General features: G+C 41.5%; 1 protein-coding gene and 1 long non-coding RNA gene across 2 annotated transcripts in view; both read right to left on the bottom strand.

Moving 5' to 3' along the window:
• The window catches only part of LOC109367681 (uncharacterized), a 31,956-nt gene extending 31,118 nt beyond the window's left edge, over positions 1–838 (bottom strand). The window contains exon 1 of the long non-coding RNA XR_002114987.2: positions 515–838. This is a non-coding gene — a long non-coding RNA (uncharacterized LOC109367681). The remainder of the gene's footprint in view (positions 1–514) is intronic.
• A 10,865-nt stretch (positions 839–11,703) lies between these two features.
• PTPRJ (protein tyrosine phosphatase receptor type J) overlaps positions 11,704–19,476 on the bottom strand; it is a 71,149-nt gene continuing 63,376 nt past the window's right edge. The window contains exons 19-25 of the mRNA XM_085224270.1: positions 19,212–19,302; positions 18,354–18,427; positions 18,081–18,215; positions 17,453–17,572; positions 16,748–16,908; positions 15,572–15,707; positions 11,704–14,905 (exon numbers count right to left, since the gene is read on the bottom strand). Of these exons, the coding sequence (XP_085080396.1) occupies positions 14,747–14,905; positions 15,572–15,707; positions 16,748–16,908; positions 17,453–17,572; positions 18,081–18,215; positions 18,354–18,427; positions 19,212–19,302 (876 nt within the window). The 3' untranslated portion in view covers positions 11,704–14,746. The remainder of the gene's footprint in view (positions 14,906–15,571; positions 15,708–16,747; positions 16,909–17,452; positions 17,573–18,080; positions 18,216–18,353; positions 18,428–19,211; positions 19,303–19,476) is intronic.

Here is a 19,476-nt window from a genome sequence, read left to right as displayed (position 1 = left end):
GCTTCACTAGATCTGCCCTATTTTATTTTTTTTTTCTGTTGCAAAGCATAACTTGTAAAACAATCCATAGCATCAAACTTCACAGAAGTCATCACCCTTTAAAAAAAGGGCAAGGTTGATCAGCAATTTTCAGAAGACTTGAGGAAACATTACCAAGCAGCCCTGGTTTTTCGAGTTTCTAGCAAAGAAGTAAAGATAGTAAGAAAGAAAATATTTTAAAATTAACATCTTGCAGCTGTATTTTGTTCTCTCATAGCAGAAAGCTTAAATGGATGACTTGCAGCACAGGAAATAATCACAGGAGGAGACAAATGCAGCGTTTCAACTTAAATCATTGCAACAGTTAATTGAGCCTTTTGTGACAGCAAGCAATTTAACCAAGTACATTTTCACATAATTAAGCAGGAAACGAGACACAGTCCACAGGACCTGCACGTTTAATTGCCAGCAATTGCATTACGAAGCACTTTATGTACGTATATATACGCGTGCATATCTGTCTTCATACACTTACCGTGCAGCAAGGCATGGGTGTCACGTTGGTCTCGAAACAATAGCTTTACAGCCTAAGGCAGAGCAACCTTCCTCTCACTCTCATCTCGGGCAAGTCAGTGTTTCTGGAAGGTGGCCAGGCAAGATCAGATTCATCAGCCAATAAAATTGTCTAAAGCTGCCGTTACACAGGAGACTGTTCCTCTGGCTGCAGACTCAGGAGCAGCCAATAAAGAAAACCAGCATCAGAGTGCAGGGGAGCATTTTGCCCCATGCTAAGGGTCTGCTCTCCAAAAATCCAACCTTGCTCTGCTTGTGCTGCTGTACACCGTCATCCTGAATGAAAAACAACTTGCACACGACTTGCCTGGCTAAAATAGATGCACAGCTATTTCGGAACGCTGACAAGGGTAAAGAAATCAGTCAGTTGAGCAGGTGCCTCATGAGCTGGGCAGCAGTACAGTGACATCCAGAGAAGTGAATTCATGCTCCTAGTGGGGGTGCCACGTCAGACCTAGCTTTGTAAGGGAGGTGGGAGTTGCTGCTCAAATTGCCTAGCATTTACTTGAGAACAGCAAAGCTCATGGTGGGCAGTGTGGACACCACTGAAACATCACCTCTGTTCTATCTTCCAGAGCTAGACTTGTCATGCAGGCAGCGTGAAGCCGTTCTGCCTCATCCTGGACTTCATGGCCATTTAGAGGAGCCCTTGATCTCACCCTGCCAGCCTGTGGCAGCAGCAAAATCCCAGCATGCAACAAAGAGTAGTGGAGGCAGTCTTTCAAGCTGGCTGACACCCAGGGACATCCAGGGGACCTTGGCCTTTTCCTGGGAAAAACAAAAATGTCAGCCTTAATAACACTAGCTGAGCTGGAGTGAATCCTAACAATGATAAGGCATTTGTTGCAGTCGTGCGTGACAGCAGGTCTAAATTAGCGCTGGGATAAAGAACAGGCCTTTACACTGCCAGTTTGAAAATGTGCATTTCAACAGTAGATGAAGCCTTTCGCTATGAAATCCTGGTGGAGAAAAATCACTGCTGCTCTTTACACTCTGGTGTACCCCCACGCTGGCATTAACCTTTGCTTACATCTTTGAGGTAAAAACAATCTGAGCTTTTTTCCAGACAATTTTTGCGTTCAGGTGTTCTACCTCCTAAGCTGCCTCACTATCCGATCTGAGGGCAGCCCACGCCAAGGCCTGTGCTCCTGGTGTCAGTAGGCTGGAATAAATGTCACAAGTGAAAAGCACACACCATCTCACCTTCACTAGTAACTTCATATTCCCTCACCTCTGTTTGTGAGAGGATAAAGCTGTCGGGAGGGCCAACAGCCCCCTTGCAAGGTTAAGACTTTACAAAAAGCTATACTACATCTTGAAATGGGAGGGGCGTCTTAATGAAAAAGCACAAGGTAAGGAAAAATGGGTTATGATAGAATAGGGACAATGAGGCTGTCATGAACAATAACCACTCTTCCCTTTCATGGGCTGATGCCTTTAATCTCCTGTTTTGATACGGACAAATTCTCATTCACATGAGGCAGCGCTACTGATGCTCTCTTTACATGCCAGTAGCACAGCCTCTTAGGAAACCACAACCCAGAGCAGTTACTCCAGAGCTCTGAATGCCAAGTTACACTGAGGGAGATGGAAAAAAACTCTCTTTAAGAGCCACATGCTAAGAACAGGCAGCACACAGGCATAGCCCAACTGCATTCAACAGCCTGGACTTTGTACTCTCATCTTGGAAAGCTGCATGTGCAAGCATTCACAGTCTCGGTTCTCCTTTGATGTAAACCGGCGTAGACTCACTCAAATTCTCAGTGTATTCCTTCAGCAGGGGACTGGATGCTATCTTTGGAAAACATAGGGTTTCATTTTGAGCCACTGTAGTGCACATTGCCCATTTGATGGACACCCCCCCTGAAGGCAGTTACTTGCTGGGTGCTCCCTCAAAGTGGTCTCTGTGCCACCAAAGTGGCTGCAGGGAGAGCTGCTAACACACAGGACATTGCTTATCATTCATCATATGCTTTAGCTTTTAGATGCAGTACCAGGGAGTATTTTCTGAGTTTCTTTCTGTACATATTTGAGGTGTATTTGGCTCTAATTAATTTGGAACAGGGCAGGGAGTTCAGCAATTTTCCTCTTCTCTCACATCCCTGTGTCCCACTTTACTTTTAAAGCAGTAAGGCCCATCTAGATCAAGGCACCAGGAGACAGAGAAAGAAGAGACTAACTGAATTAGAGAGAGCTGACAGGGCATTTCATCACCACAATCATGCACTCAGAGCTTTTCAGAATTCATAACAGTGGTCATGCAAATCCGTAATTCATTGCTATGGCTGAAAGGGAAAAAACCTTACCAAAAAAGAAAAGAAGAAAGCAGAACCTGCTGAATCTGCACACTGAGGAGTTTCCACGGCACGCTTACGCTTCACCTGGGACCGTGTGAAGTAGGGCATTTACTGCAAGGAAAGTAACACTACTTGCTATTCTTACTATTAGGAAAGCCCAGCAGTGTGCAGGAAGCCTATGACACCTGAAGGAACTGAAGCACATCTTTGCAGTTAGAGCTAACACTGCTAAAACTACATCATGTCTCTCCAACTGTGAGATCAAAAGTTGCTTCACTCTTCCATCTCTCTTCTGGCACCTGGATATGCAGCTGTATCTGTGTCCCCAAAGATGGGGTTGTGCAATCTTGGCCTCTAGCAGCAGTCAGGTTCATGCATATTTTATGGTCCCAGAACATTAGTATTTTTACATATATGAATGCTTATATACACATAAATATGTAAAATCTCAACATTTAAGGAGAGCTTCCTGATTTTTGAGGAACAGCTATTACTTACTCGACACTTCACGTCTACTTTGAGCATAAGTGATAGCAGGGTAGTGTCATTTCCCATAGATTTATCCTTTCAAGCAAGGAATGATTACAGTGTGAACACAGAGGGGAAAAAATAGTGAAACGGAAGGGAACTCAGATTACTTTTCCTACATCAATTCTAAGCTGTCATCTCCAGAAACATGGAGAAATCCAAGCACAACCTTAAGCAAAGAACTGCAGTATGTGCCAGAACACAAGCATCAGTCCTAGGACAGCCTGAAGGGAAAATTATTTACCTGTGTGCTGTTTGCACCTGTGAGAAGCAAGGCAGCACCAGGCTCTTCTTTAGAGGGAAAGGCCCAGCACAGAGGAGAGCCAAGATTGATGGGCAGCTGACTCAATCAGCCCTCATGCAAAAAAGAGAGGAAAGGCTCCATTCTTGGTCCCTGGTGGCATCACACAATCCTAATTCAGGTGCAGGCTTTGATGAGCAAGAAGAGGATGCCAGCTGTGTCAAAGTATAATGACAAATGCACTGTTTGCCCTCTAAGATGGAAAAAGGGATTTTAAGCTATTCACAATGAAAAAAATTTACATAGCTCAGAACTCACTTTGATTCAGATGAAGCAACTTTGCAAACCTAATACTGAATCTTTTGGCCTTTAGTATTATTGACAGGAAAACTGAATTCAAACAGGCCTGCCTAAGTTCTCATTTCCATGCACGCTCACATCCTTAGATCAGTTTGACACTGCAGTATAGCGTCGATGCCCTCTTGTTGGCGTCCTCATTACCGTCTGTAACGAATGTAACATCTTAAAGCATACATAATTTATGTTGCAATAGCAAATGCAGTTCGGAAGGAAATTATTTGGGGAAACTGGGATCAGGAAAGGCTAGAGTGAGTCAACACGGGCCTCTCGGTTTCCATGGAAGTACAAGCAATGCTCTATCTGCCTTATCTACAATCAAACCACAGCCCAAGCAGGCAGCCAGCTCTAAGCATGGAAACTCTACATCAGATTATCAAACAGGACAGCCCAGTGCTAAGCAAGGAGGCATGGTGTGCTGGCCTGGGTCGCAGCAGGAACCAAATCTATTTTCCAGCTCAGCTGTTGACTTCTGTCCTGCCTTAGGCAAAACCCCCAAGTGCAATGGGAAGGAAATCTGCATGAATAAATGAGAAAACTTAAACAGCTGTTCTGGCATAAATACTTTGTCATCTCCCATTTTGTGCTGGTTGAAATGAGCCTTTCTCCGCTGCATTTGGACTAATTTATCATGCATTATTTACGTCACTCTGTCTCCCTGTTGAAACACCCATAAATAAACCCCCTCCACCCTCACCCCCTTCCTCCTTCCACTTGCACAAGGACCAAACAATTCATCAGATGCATCAGCTCCAGCCCAGCAGTGCGAGCTCAACCTGCTGCTGTTTGACAAGCTGCAAGCTTTGCACTCATCCTCTTCTTTGGGCCTTACGTTGTCTCTCTGCTATTTATGGGTGATTTTAAAATCTCTACCTCACCGTGAGCCCCCTCAGGTTAGCAGGTCCTACAGCAATGCTCATCAATGTTCTCAGGCACTCTTGTATGTAACCCCGTGCAATAAAACATTATATACAACCCAATGTGAAGCAAAGTCCTCTGGAGCGTGCATGTTAAATATTCAGCTGCCCTCAGCAAGATCAGTGATGCCTGCTTTAAGTTCCCTCTGTGCTCCACAGGACGACATATGAGGACCACAAAGCCTCTCAGAAGAAAAGCTCGCCTGGTCCTCCTGCATCAATGGCCCCCAGCTTTCAAGTCCATGAGCAGAGCTGAACTGAAGAAAAGAAAGAAAATTGTTACTGGCTTCTATAATTTAAATAGCGGATAGCATGGCTTGCATTTTATTCCAGCTCCCATTTCAGCCAACATCAGCTTTTTGTGTTAGAACAACAATATTAGCATTCAGAGCGTATGCTCTATAGCTCTGTAGCTCTACAGTGGAGAAGAGGCATAAATCTGCTGGCCCAACTCCCTTGCCTGTGCTGTACTACAATTTCAGTTAGCATGAAGATGCCTAGATTCAGAAGCATAGCTGCCTCAGTCAGCATCACCAGCAAATGCATCAAAGCACAATGTGCTTTTCTAACTTCTAAGGCTTCTCCTCCAGCTTGCATAGCATTACTCAGCTGATCTCTTAATTTCCTACATGCAAAAACTGAGCTCTTTGTTCTGAAGGACTGCAGCTTTCATCTACTGCCAAAGGGGAATCCATCTGGGTGCCTTGATTTCCTCCCTCTGTGGGGAGCCCTCCCTGCAGCTACATTCAGCATGCCCACCTGTCAGTGCTCTACCAGGCATGGGGAGGGCAAGGGGCAACAGGCATCCCCAGGCTGTGGCCAGGGCTGGGCTTTCAACCCTGCAGTGAGGCCCAGCCTTGTGGGCAGCTGCAAGGGCCCTTCCTGACAACAGGATGGGTGCCCTCTTGCAGGGCTTGGCCCATTTTAAGCAGGGGTTTTCCTGTCTGTTGCAACCCTGTTGTATCTCATTTCCAGTGCTGTGTCTGCCCTTGGCACGGAGGGCCCTAGGCTGTTCCAGGGGACCAGTCCATGCCAGGAAGACATGAGCTGCCCTGCCAGCAAATTTGCGAGGCTGGCAAGGCATCACAGACGCAGCTCTGGCAACCTCAGCTTCTTGGCCCAGCTTCTCCATTGCTTTTACATAGAAACAACCAGATCAAAAAGTCAGGCACACCCTCAGATGGTTTGCTTCACCCCAAAGTCTTTTGCCCTTCCAGCCCAGTCACTCTCATGCCTGCTGCCTGGGACCTTACACAGCTCTAGCTCCCACCTTATGTTTCAGTCTAATCCTTGAGGTTATTTATTGCTGTAATTAGTCGATTGATTCCCCCATATGGAAACAGCAAGTCATCCTAAGACTTTCACTTCAAAGGACTTTTATTAGATTTGTCACCAGTAATTAAACCATCTCCACTCAAGCAGACTGCTTTTGATCAGGAATATGCAGCTCCCTCCTGTTGGTGGGCCAGGGAAAGCCATGGTTTGATCTCAGCGCTGGCAGATGTCCTAGCGAACAAGAGAAGCTCGCTGTTATGCTTAGCAGCTTCTGCCTTTCAGACACAGGAAATAATCACTGACTATTAGCTTGTAAGGATTTTCCATACACACTAGCAAAGTTAGAAGGCTACTGTCAGCTTTGAGTACAACGCCTTCCCTATGGAGACTGCTGAGAGACTCGGTACTAACCTCACCTTACTGCTGGCCTGCTAGTTTTTTTTGTCCAATCCCAGGTTATTAAGATGTTATGTTATCTGCAATGGAATTATTTAACTGTGTGAAAATACTTCATTACTTCCCTTTTCTCATGTGATACAAGAACAACAGGCACAACAGCCTCCCTTCTTCAAACATTTGCTCTGTACATCTGCAGCAAACCATCCCATTTGTTTCCATCACAGTTCCTTAGTTCCAGCACAGCAAAAAACATGCTCTCCTTCCCCCAACTCATGGGAAAGCAATTCAGCACCATAATGCAGCTGCTGGCAAAGGCGTCAGTTCATTTTGTCCATCCTCTTTGTAATATTTTAATGGGAATTGTGGTTTTTGTTTTTTTTTTTTTAGTTTTTTCCTCCCCCACAATGAAGAAATTGATCATTCAGACTTCAAATAATCCACATCCTTCCCCCCTCTCCCCCCCATTTTATACTCATTCTATATATTTAGTTGGAAGGGAACAACTTGTGAGTATTTTGCAAAGGCACTTTTGAAACTGTTCTAAGTTTTGTTTTGTTGTTTTTTTTTTAAATCTTAAAATAGTCCAGAAAATAGTAAACAATTGAAAACGCTGCTCATTACATTGGTCATGGCCATCACATATTATCTTGTGTTCCACTCAGCTACCAGTTACCACTCATCCAGCCATGCTGCTGAGTGCAAAATCTCACCAGTGAGTCCTTCCCTCTTTGGAGGCCCTGTCACCAGCCCAGAAAACACTCAGTTGATTCTCAAAGAGCCATCCAGCCTTTTCCGATGTAAACTGAACAGCCAAATCCTTCAAAGCCACAGTGTTTGATGAGTGAAAGAACAATCCAGAGCTGCATTGGTGCGTTTTGTGGAGAGAGCAGCCTCTGCAGACTGGGATGCTTGTTGTGTTTTCACACTGATTCCAACTTTACCCAGCAAAAGCACTTACAACATATGTTTCATCTTAGGCAATAAACTGGGACTGTCGTGTTTCACACACAACGAGTTGCCCATATTCTGTAGAATAATGCTCCCATGTGTTTCTCCTAACATCATTCAAAGCCAGTGTCTTTCAAAGAGTCTTAAGTTTCTAGTTTGGAAGCAACATTGTGCCATCCTCAAATTGATGTGTAAAATTTCACCCTATGTAGTTACAGTTAGAATAATATCCTAATATAAATGTATAATTAAGAGAATGCTGTCTTGCATGTGCTGACCTATTTCTACGCCAAAATCTATGTATAGGAGAGCTACCAGTGTTGCTGCATCATGTGTTCAGTTCTAGACAGCAACACAGGCTATTTATATGGATATTACTGACTGGCATCTGTGTATTTTCAAATTCCCTGGTCTATGACACACCACTTTTTAGCTTTGTATTTAGTTTTGCTGCAAAAAAAAGCCTCACACTCAGCTTGCCAAGCCCATGTGCAAGCCATTTGTTTTGGGTATGCCTCTGTTCCCACCGTGATACACAAGAGGAGGGAGCAGGGATAACATCATGTCCCACATATATGCCTACACTTGGTTATAGCTGTACTTACAGAAAAAATACAAAAATCTGCCAGTAGAATTTTGCACTGACATCCCATTGTATTTTAGGTTGGAGGTGGAAGTCAAAGTAACTCAGCAGATGCTGCCAGATGCTGTAAAAGATGCATTTAAAGTCACCCTGAGGAGCTATGTAAGAAAAGGCATGGGAGAATCACAGTTAGTGTTACACACATACACATAAACAGAATCATTAACTGAAATAGCCTTTTAACTGTTATCCATGTTTAGCATTATAAGCAAGATCATTGTCTCCCCATCTTTATTGATATCCGCACTGTGCTCAGCAATGCTATAAGTCCATTATTGCTGGGAACAGCCGCAGAGCAGACTGATGCGGAAAGGAAATGAGTACAGCTGATAATCCTGAACAATTATCTCCAAAATGGTCAGACCAGAGCCAGCACACCTTGGACTGCATAGACCATCAGAAAATCTCTAGGCATCACCAAGACTTGAGTGAAAAAGCAACTTCCCAAGGAAAATAGGATTATTTGACACAATCACCAGCTACCTTACATTATCAGGCTATCACTGAACTTATGAGCTTCTAAAACAAGTTCTCTGATAGGGTGTACCCTTCTGTAGATGAGCTCTATGCTCCTACCCCCCCACCCAAAGCTGGCAGACAACCCTACAGTCACAATGGCCTGAGCTGAAACACTGACACGGGTCAGGGCTGTCAAAGAAGGGCTCTGCACCTACAGCCCAGGGAGAAGGAAGAGGTAACGGCCCATGGGATGAAGGAAGATAAACAGAATCTAGGAATTAAGTGAGAGAGCGAACAGCCTGGCAGGAAAAGCTGTCCCTGGAAAGAACAATAGTACCATGTGCCATCTGGAGGATGAAACAGAAATGAACAGGCTACATCTACTCCAGTTTCAGCAGTGGATATGTCCCATAACCACAGCTGACATTAGAGCTGCCTTTAGCACAGAGCCTGTTTTCCTTCTGATAATACACTTCCAGCACCACAAACACTACAGGAAAAAAAGCCCTACAACAAAGTGAGGGCAGAAGCATAGCAGGGTGTGCGGAGAGCACTGTCTCTCCAGCACACAGCCCTGTGCTTGCAATCTTGTGAGCACTGACGTTCCGGATAATCCAACTCTTTTCTGGTCACCTGGGAAGTCAGAGGTAAAATGTGAGTTAAAGTAACTTGTTTTTATCAAATTGACCAGTCTGCCTTTCCTCAGTGAGGGGAGCTTATCTGTTAGCTTTGCTTCTGGCTGTTGGGGATGATATCTACTGGTCCAAAATGAAATATATTTGGAATCAGAAGTTTCAACAGGGTGTTTCCTCTGTTGTGTGACAAACTGAAAAGGACTCTCTGAAGCAGCGCCACACAGACTGAAAAAAGGAAGTAAACTGACTTCTCTGGCAGAGAGATAAATCAGCACACCTACCTCAAAGGAGGGGTAAGCACCAATCCTTATTTGCTTCTCATTTTGCTGCTGGACAAAAGCACTTTTTTTTTTTTTTCCCCCCTCAGATCACCTAGGAGCTGTTAAGACTTAGCATCTTCCCCACTATTAAGAAAGTTTTTCTTTTTGCTCAAGAAAAGCACAGTGCGCAAAACACTCGGGTTTTTTTTTTCTTTTTAAAGATTCCATTTTTCAACCCCTTCCACAAGAACATCCACATCTCCAAATTCCATCCACTGTCTGATAAAACCCACTAGGAATGGCTTGCTAGAGCAGCAGTATTTCTGACTGTATCACCAAGAACAGGACAGAAATGTTAGGCTCTTCTCCCGGACCTCTATTTCTTTCGTCTCAAAGGAAGAAAAACAAATGGATGACAGGATGTAACACTGTAACATGACAGAAAGCACAACAATGACAAGTAGTAGCAAAATCCTAGGCTGCTGCAAGTGAGAACTTGCTCAAATGCAGTAGCAGCAGACACAGAAAGAAAAAAAGCAGCTTACCATGTGTACCTAGCCTCAGGTGTACCTCCAGCAAGATGCCCTTGCTTCCACTGCCAATCCTTAAATAAGGTCTGGAAAGGAGCAGATCCTGGCTTCACTCCTTCTGGTCACTCAGGTACATTGCATACACCTGAGTTCCCCTGGGTTGGCCCTGCCTTCCCACCAGGTGCTCCATCACTGCTTCAAGCTGTGACTTAGCATTTCCACTATACAAGACCAGGTATAAAGTGTGATTTCCACTCTCAACTCTACTCACCTGAACAGATTGCTAACAGCTGGAAAGACTGAATTAACATCTATCTGCAAAAAACGTTTGTGAGATCAGGCTGAAAAATCATGGAATTTCATTGTAGACATAAGATGGAGAAGTGATTTCAAGAACTGAAGCACAGAATGTTGCGTATTAGAGGTAATTGGCTGAATTACTCCAACCAGTCACTGTGCAATGAGAGTGCACTAATGCTGTCCTTCCTTGGCTTAGCTTATGTGAGGATAAGAGACATATTCTGCCAGATGAAATTTCTGTCACTCAATTAGTTATAAGTAAATAAATGTGAACAGTTTGTTAAAGAACTAGCAGATTGAGGATACCTTTAAATGGGCACGTCAGCAACATTTACAAAGTCACAGTAGCTTCTATGGCAATTCCCACCTTCTAAAATCTGTACATGGCTGAAACAGTAGTAGTGGTATTTCCAAAGCTATGAGAATGCATCACTGGATAGATTTCCACGTGCCTCATGGTCTACAGGAGCAGCCAGAACAGTTTGAAATATTTGAACTTCAGTACAGCAAACAACAAGCCTATGTGATGCAAGGAAATAAGTGAGGTATTTTCCTCCCTAGGTCTCCATGAAGCACAGTGCCCATGGCAATGGCAGTCAGCTGCTACGGGTCCCGCATGGAAGATTCATCAAGGCGGTTTCTCTCTTCCACAAGTCTCACTGAGAGTGGTCAGGCAAGCATCGTGTGCCTGGCACATGCACCCACTGCAAGATTACAGGATAATCATCTCACTCTTCACATCTCGCCACGGTCATTTCAGAAAAAGCAGCACGGTTGCCATGTAGGGTCATAAGATCTTACAGTAAGCGTCAGCACCCTGCGATGAACTGGAGAGATGCTGAGTGCCAGTACCACCCTTCAGGCATGTGATTTTCCTTGGGAGTGATTCAGATGACAACCAGGAGTGCAGACTAAGAATTCTAACAGAACTGGACTTAGCTGAGATGTTTCGTGTGCACCTACAGTTGGGTCATTTGTAATCCTATGTCTTTCTGGAAGTAATTGAGTGCTAGAAACACTGGCTCTCACCAAAGGTTATCTTTATGAATGGAAAACTTCTGATGGAGTTTAGATGAAGGCTTTGTTCCTCTAAATGGTACCATACTCTGGTTAGAGAAAGGTCAGGTCCTGATCCTGCCAGTTAAATTTTAGTGACAGAGTTTAGTGCCCTATTGACTTGTTTAGGGAGCTGTATCTGACTGTGATGCAAATACAACTCAAACACCACCTCAGAGGGTTGTCACCCACTTTCGTTACCAACTCTAAAGCCTTTCTAAATGAAATATACGTATCTTGGCAAACTAGTTTTCATTCAAAAGAAAATGAAAAGAAACCCAAGAAAGGAAAAATGACAGAAGGTGCTCCGGAAGATGCTTTTTAATCGTTACTTTTATGTTTTTAAAAACAAATCAAATTAAAAAAAAAAAAAAAAACATTTTAGACATGTGCTGAAATTTCCTGTACAACAAATATGAAAACAATAAAATTTGTACATCATTTCAATATATTTAATTAACAGTCACTTATTTGAAACGCATCAACTTTTCCCTTCTTAAGCAGGCCCCAAATGGGAAAAAGGCTGAAACAGAAATGCAGGAGATGCAATTGCCACACAGTGGAACTTTGAGCCTGGAAAGTGAATAGGTTTAGATAAGCAAGAGAAAACACTGAGTGAAGAGACGGATCTCAGCAATTGTAACACAGAGAACTTCAGAATGCGGTGAAAAAAAATCTGCAGGAATTCAAGTCATCTTGGCCAACAGGGATCCACAAGAGATCCCTAATAGAGGATTACCTGCAATCCTGTTCTTCCCACAGAGATATGCTACGAGGCGTTTCCTACTTACTCACATTGACAATACATCCAACTCTGTTTAAAACACTTTAAGCCTTACCAACTTTTTCCACTTGTATTTGGGATCAGCAGGTCATTTAGTTTCAACTTGAGTCCCTTGCAAGAATTATTCACTTTCAGGAAAAAAAATTAAATCACAGTGAATGCCATTGCATTAAAAATGGATACCCCTTAGATGATGACAAGTGAAACTTTGGCACCTGTTTCCAACATCAAAACAATGGGTTAGATACTTCTATTTTCTGTGAGACTATCTGGGTGGTGGCTAGGCAAAAACACTTCCTATTCTAGTTAGTTTTCATAGGTTCCACTGCAACATAATACAAAGGCAGGATCCAAACTAGGATTCATCTCCCCCTCTTTTACTCTAAAAGAGTAGAAGGGTCAGGGTCTTCTGAAGCAGAAGAGCATTCACTGCCCTAAGGCAGCAAGCTCCTGGAGACGTGGAATAATGAATACTGGCTCTGTGCTCTGCACAGATGCATAGTATTTAGAAGACAGAAAGAAATAAAGTAACTGTAAGGGGCAAGCTTTCTGCCTTCCCAGTTCCTTTGGAATGGTTCTTTTTGGTCCCAGTGGCTTATTTGTCACGTGAGCTCTATAAAATCCACTATGTGGAACACCATTTTGGGTGGGGTTAGGCAGGATCACTAACATTATGGATCTGGCTTGTTTTTGTGGGTATTTGTGTGTGCGTGTTGATTTAAAAAAGTATTTCAGAGAAGGAAAAAAAAATTCAAGAATCCACAAGTGGCTGCTATGAGAAAAAAAACTGAAGCACTTTGTGGTTGGTCCTCCAGATTTGCTCACACAACATACCACAGTTTCACACTGCTGTAGAACTCCTCTGGTTATCTGTAACGTTACAGCTGTGCACCAGGAATTCCTAGATTTTCCTGAATTCTAAAGTATGGGAGCTATTTCTGACAACTCTGCCAAAAACTAAGAAAGAAACAAACAAACAAAAAAGCCAAAAAAAAAAAAAAAAAAGCAGCAGAATTCCAGGGACTCTGGTTATTAAAACCTTCACAAGATTTTCACCGCTTGATAGCTCTTCTATAGCGTTATTCCAAAACTTCATATTCCTTTGCGATGCAAACAGTGCAATGATCCAAAGATCAAAAAAAAAAAACCTACATCCCTCCAAAGTACTTCAGAAGTCCTTCATTGGTAATGCCTTCATAAGTCTAGCAGTCATGTACCAGCAAAATAAATCTCATCAAATCCTTGGCTTGCAAAATCAGCAACTATGGGTTTTCCGCACGTTTCTTTTGTTTTTAAAAGGACCAGTTAAAATAACAGCAGCAGTACATTGCAAACAATTATAAAACAATTACATTATGTTAATGAGATGCAGGTGGGTAAGATGTGCTTCAGTTCTGAATGGCTAAAACAAGCAAGAAATTGGTCTTTACAGCAGAATTTTGTGCAATTCATTTTGGTAGAATCAGTAAAGCCAGTCAATCTGTTTGGGAGCGCTTGGACACTTGGAAACTTAGTTCAGCATTTTCACAGATTTATACATCTGAGGAAAAACAACAACAATGATAAAAAGACACCAACCTGAGTAAAACTCTATTAGAATAGAGCGATCATTATTCAGTAAATCATATATTGCACCTTTAAATAAATCATCATTGTATAAAAACAGGAATATCAACCAGGAACAGGGAGGAGCTATTCTGTCCTTCATACACACCCACACACACCCCTGCACACACATCCATGTACACACTTGCTCAGTTTTTCACTACAGTTAAAGCTCTGGGTGACACATCACACTCCTTTTCCTCCAGCAGAGGCACCGAAACATTAAGGCAGGGGATATTTGTGGTGAAATGCAAAAACAAAGCTCACCTCCAAACTTCTGGAGAGTCCTGCCAACAGTGCAACTACAGTTAAGTTTGACATAAGCCTTATTTAAAAATCTGTGTTCTCATTAAGAGTTTCAATACAAAAATAGAATCTTTGCTGTTTTTTTTTTTTCTAGAGTAGCAACTAGAAAAGGCACAATTTCCAAGTACAAATGTCCATTTGGAGGAGGTGTTTGTACTCCTTTTTTAAATAAAAAGGAAAATTCAGAAAAAAAATAAATCACAGAGGCACATATCTATTAGCTAAGTAACCAGATACAGCAGATAAAATATGTTCCCAAAACTTATAATTAAATATATTAAAACAGCCCACAAGCCTGGTGTCTGTAAATGAAATCATATAAAATTGTAATAAAAAGCTTGTGTTATTATTTTAATATTTAAATCCTAGTTCATTGTTCGTACTGCAAATGCTATTTCACCTATCAGTACTGTTAAATTCCCAAGAAAAATCAGAATTTCTCTGTTAACTTTAAATAGTTTTTCTTTTTTATCGATCCATGGCTCCTGCCAGTATTGTCTTCTTTTTTCCTCCAGAAGATCACTTCTTCATATGAGGACAGAACTGGAGAAACCAGACACGAGACACTGCACACAATCCTGGAAAATGTAAGAAGAACATCTCCCTTTCTCATGCACAGACAACAATTCCTGGAGAGACTGCGTTGTGTCCTGGTTATGCATGATAGCCATTAGCCTTCCCAAAAGCTGGTCCAGGTGTGAAATTTTCATAGATTGCCATTGCTGTTGTGTTTTGATAAATAAGGTCTGTTTTCTTCTCTTTCTGTGATCTAATAATATCCATGACGCACTGGTTTAGGAAGACATACTGGTCCTGATGGGGAGAAAAGTAATAAAGAGAATAATACAGTTCTAGCAAACAACTGATTTGGAAAGTAATCCTGCTCCTGAATCTAAGTTTTGTTTTCTGGATGCATTGCATTGGAGGTTATCACACAGTTTGTTTTTAAAATGTATATTACACAGGAAATGGAGCTGGAAAGGATCTCATGATATTATCTAAGCAACCCCTAGTAAAAAACACTAGGATTGTATTTACTGCCTCGCTTAACATCTCATTAAAAGATTTTCACCTTTTTACTGTAGGAACACGTATGTTCCTGCAGAACAAAAAAGATGCATGCAAAGACCACTTGACTTAAAATTATCCTCATAGCTATAAGCCATAATTAAATTCAAAAGGGTAGAACAAGCTGCAAAAAATCTTTTTTAAGATATGATTCTAGCTAAAAATGCCAGTCTTTCAAACTACCTTGTAAAGAGACTGCTTGGATCTACAAACTTCAGTACAACTCTCTTGGCTGCAAGGACTTTTGTAGAAAGAAATGAGGCAGGTGGAGAGAAGTTTAAATAAGGGTGATTTCAGATTGCCCCACAATGTCTCATAATCCTGTAGTTTTGAGCTACAATCTTGAATCTACCTTTTCTGGATTACTGTGCCTATTTGAGAAACACGACGCTGGATAAAAAGTAGTCTTACTTCAGTTTGCACCATTAAAGGTCGGTGCATTCGAAGATCATACACCACTCCATACACATCCACAGTATTCTCCATTTCAATCTGCTGGATCAGGCGGTCAATGGCAATAAACGTTCCTGTCCTCCCGACACCAGCACTGCAAGGACACAGAGAAGTTATTTACTGCTTTCTTTCAACTACCAGCTTACTTGTGGTCTGATAAAAAGCAAATGAAATTAGCAAAATGTTTTCTACTATTTCAATGGCACAGGTGTCCAAGTCCGTGCAGTCCAGAGAGGTGGTCTTTACCATGATCAGGAGGGGAGGAGGGACATCCTTCTAGGCTTCCAAGCCTTGCAACTTGCACAAGATCACATATAAAAGCACTTGAAAAGACGACTCTTTCACCTAAACTTCCTAAGCTAGGAAAGAGAGCCCATTCTAATGAAATTTCACACTGCGTCATTGCTATCTACATAGGCCACTCAGAAAGTAATGCCTCCTATTTATTTCCATGGAAACAACAACAGATATAAAGAGCATAATAACACTATTTGATAGAGCAAATTATCAGCTACTATTCTTCAATACAGTCATCACTATTAGCTATGCATTTCCACCAGTGACGAAGAAGAGCCTGCACACCACACTTGTAAAAATTCGCACCAGCAGAAGTGTCCCACTGTCACTGTCAGCACTGCCGAAGTGCACCATCTGTTGCCTCACTGTGCTGATGTCCACTGGTTGGTATCCATAAGCATTCAGAAAGCATTAGAGAAACTCAGTGGGTGTCATTTTTTCTGCATGGAGGAATTCAATTCCACACTTTTGCTTCAACTGCAAAAATGACGCCAATATCAGACACCATTTTGTCAGACTGCCCCTTTACTGCCATCTGTCACACGGCAATAAAATGTAATGGAATATAGGTGGGAAGGTTCAGCCTCTATTGCCATACCACCAACATTTGTCTTTGATGCTCCCAGCATAATAAAATAGGAGGCATTACTTTCAGAGCAGCCATCACACTTAACGCTGCCATGTTTCTGAGTCATGATACAAACGTTCCAATTCAGCAGGGTGAGTATCCTTAAGCAGCAGAGAGTTAACACATTTATTTCAAATCACACTGAAAAAGAATTGTTCTTAAAACTCCACACAATGAAAGCATGTCTAACATGAATACGTTCTTCCTACCTGCAGTGCACTAGAATAGGAGAGTCAATAGGATTCTGGCTGCTGTATTCATGAACAAGATGTCTAAAGTTGATTAGCAGGTCTGTTGTCTCTGGCACTCCATGGTCTGGCCAGGATGTGAAATGGAACTGACGCACTGTGTGGCTCTCCAGTATGTCAGCCTAGAGAACAAGAATGAAAAAAGGAAAATAGAAATGCTTCAAAAGATAAACAGTAAGACTTCCTGTCGTAAGTACTATGCAAGACTTGGTTGCATTAAAATTGTCCATTACAAATTATCTACGTTATTCCAATTCCTCTCTTCCTTACATTTTAGTAGAGAATACTTTGCAATAATTTCATTTTCCCTCTACTCCAAGATCTTCTCTTCTGCATTACATTTGCTGACAATGATGGGTCTTGATAGGGCTAATTGTTTGGTCACATTGTTTGGGAAATATTTCAGGTATCTGCATAAAGCACGCATTTTGGTGTAAGTCTCATGGAGCTGCAGGATCATTGGCGTGGCAACCAGTGAAAACCAATAGCAGGCTGGATTTTGCAACTGCTCGTACTCTTTTTTCTCTGATAACTTTCATTTTGATACACTTTTTGTGAAATCATTATACTCTGTCACTCCAGTGTTGCTTGGCATATGAAGTCCTTGATACAATAAACCACTTCTATAGATATTTGTATACAACTAACAACTGACAAACTACTCACGTTTTCTACATTGAAGTCCCTTATTGTCCATTCTGGAAGAACAACTTCTGAGACCATTGTCACAATAACGTCACCATAACTCTTGGATTGTTTGTCTGGCCAATATTGCTCACATTTTGTCTAAGCAGAGAGTTTAAAGGTTCAACATGTTACACAGAAAAATGAAGCATAGAGAAAAAACAGCAAGACATGGCATGATAGTTTCCTGAGACTCCAACTTGGTCTTGACTATTAGATTTCAATAACATGCCCCTCTGAAGTGGGACTGGAAGGTACTTCACCCCTCCTAATGGCCTATCCCAAGGCAGAAGGAAAATCTACCACAGCCATCCTTTAGAGAGAAGAACCCACCCTTAAAAATGGAGATTCCACAACTTTCCTGAGGCAATCTATTCTGGTCATCAGCAGGTATAAGGGAAAATAGATTTTTAAAATGGGTTCATTTAATTCAGAAAACAAGCTTCCAGGAAGTGGATGCTTGTTTATAAGAGTAGCCACCCCCCAGCTTATTAGGGAAACAACTAAATTAGAAGAGATACAACTATTCATTTTAATATTAAAAAGAAATGAACAAACCCAAACCAATCAACCAAAAAAAAAAAAAAAAAAAAAAAGAGAAATACCATACCCGGGCCTGTTCAACACATTTTGTCAACATGACAATAGAGTAGATATTCTTTTCCCAAATCATGCGCCAGAAGTCTTCTATAGTATTGGGTAAAGGGCCTTGTGCAGCAATAAATGCCTTCTTTGAGCTATATCCCTAGGAAGAAAAAAAGTATACATACACAAACCTTCACCAATGAGCCATTAAAAGCTGATGTTATACATCATATGATCTATTCAGCCTATGTCAGAAAAATAACTTGCATTTTTAACTTCAATCAATGAAGCAACTTACAGGCATATAGTTTGCATTAATATAATCATCAGTTGCACAGTTTGGATTTGAAAGTTTAACACGAGAAATATCATCTGCAGAGAGAAAAGAAAAATAAGATTACAAACATTGGAAACTTTTCAGCAAAATATTGCAGTTCTAACATGGTTTCTATATAGGTGGTGCTCTGGAACAACGTGCATTCTAACAATGAGAACATAACTTTAGGAATCTAAAGTAGTGATAATTGAGAGCTTATAATGAATGTCATAAAAAAAAAAATATGTCCGGACAATTAAAAAATTCAGAATATTAAACAGATTCCTAAACACAGTTGGTGTTTTCATACATACACATACATAACCCAAAATTCACTGTAGTTTGAGTCACTACAGAAAAATAGGTAATTCCTCTCCCATGCTGTTGTAGTCAAGGCTTTTCCTTAGAAGCATTGCTAAGTGCACTCACTGTTACCGTGCAGCCTTTCCTTAACACTTCCCTTTGCTGGGATGCCTGCAGCTTGGCAGGGCTTAGGTTATTAGTTTTCAAAGCTGTCCAGCAGTGTCTTAATATTTCTTATAACTCCAATAGATCTGGTGTGCAAGCTTTTCAAAAATGAAATATGAAAATGAGATGTTTAAGAGCAAGTTCTTTTAAAGAACATTCTTGAGGGAAAGCTCTTTAGCTGTCTTCATCCAGTGACTTCATACAGGATGTTCATACAAGGAAAAAGAACAGCCTGAATTCATTTATTCAGACACTGGCAAAACTAATTCCTCTTCAAAACCTCTGGGATTAAAATGAAAATTAGCCAAATCCAAGGGTTTTCAACTAAAATCTCAACTATTAGAAGACATAAAACCTGAGAGAGTAGCTCACATGGTAAGACATTGTTGTATCTATTTTTCCCTCTGTTCTCAGGGATTTCCGCAGCAAATTTGGGCTGATGAACACCAGCAGACTTGAGTTCCTACAGGGAAAGAAAGATTCATGAGCAGCTGGTTCTGGTTTAGGAAACATTTAGAACACAACTGAAACAGACAAATACTTCAAACACTCTTGGACTTTGCTGTAAAAGCTGCTGTAAAAGCAGGCATGTTAAACTGGATGAAATGATGACAAAAATCAGCTTTTTACAAACAGA

Source organism: Meleagris gallopavo, chromosome 5, assembly GCF_905368555.1.
Source record: "Meleagris gallopavo chromosome 5, MGAL_WU_HG_1.1, whole genome shotgun sequence".
Lineage (NCBI taxonomy): Eukaryota > Metazoa > Chordata > Aves > Galliformes > Phasianidae > Meleagris > Meleagris gallopavo.
The sequence above is the reverse complement of the archived record's forward strand: the minus strand, read 5'-3'. Positions and strand labels throughout refer to the sequence as shown.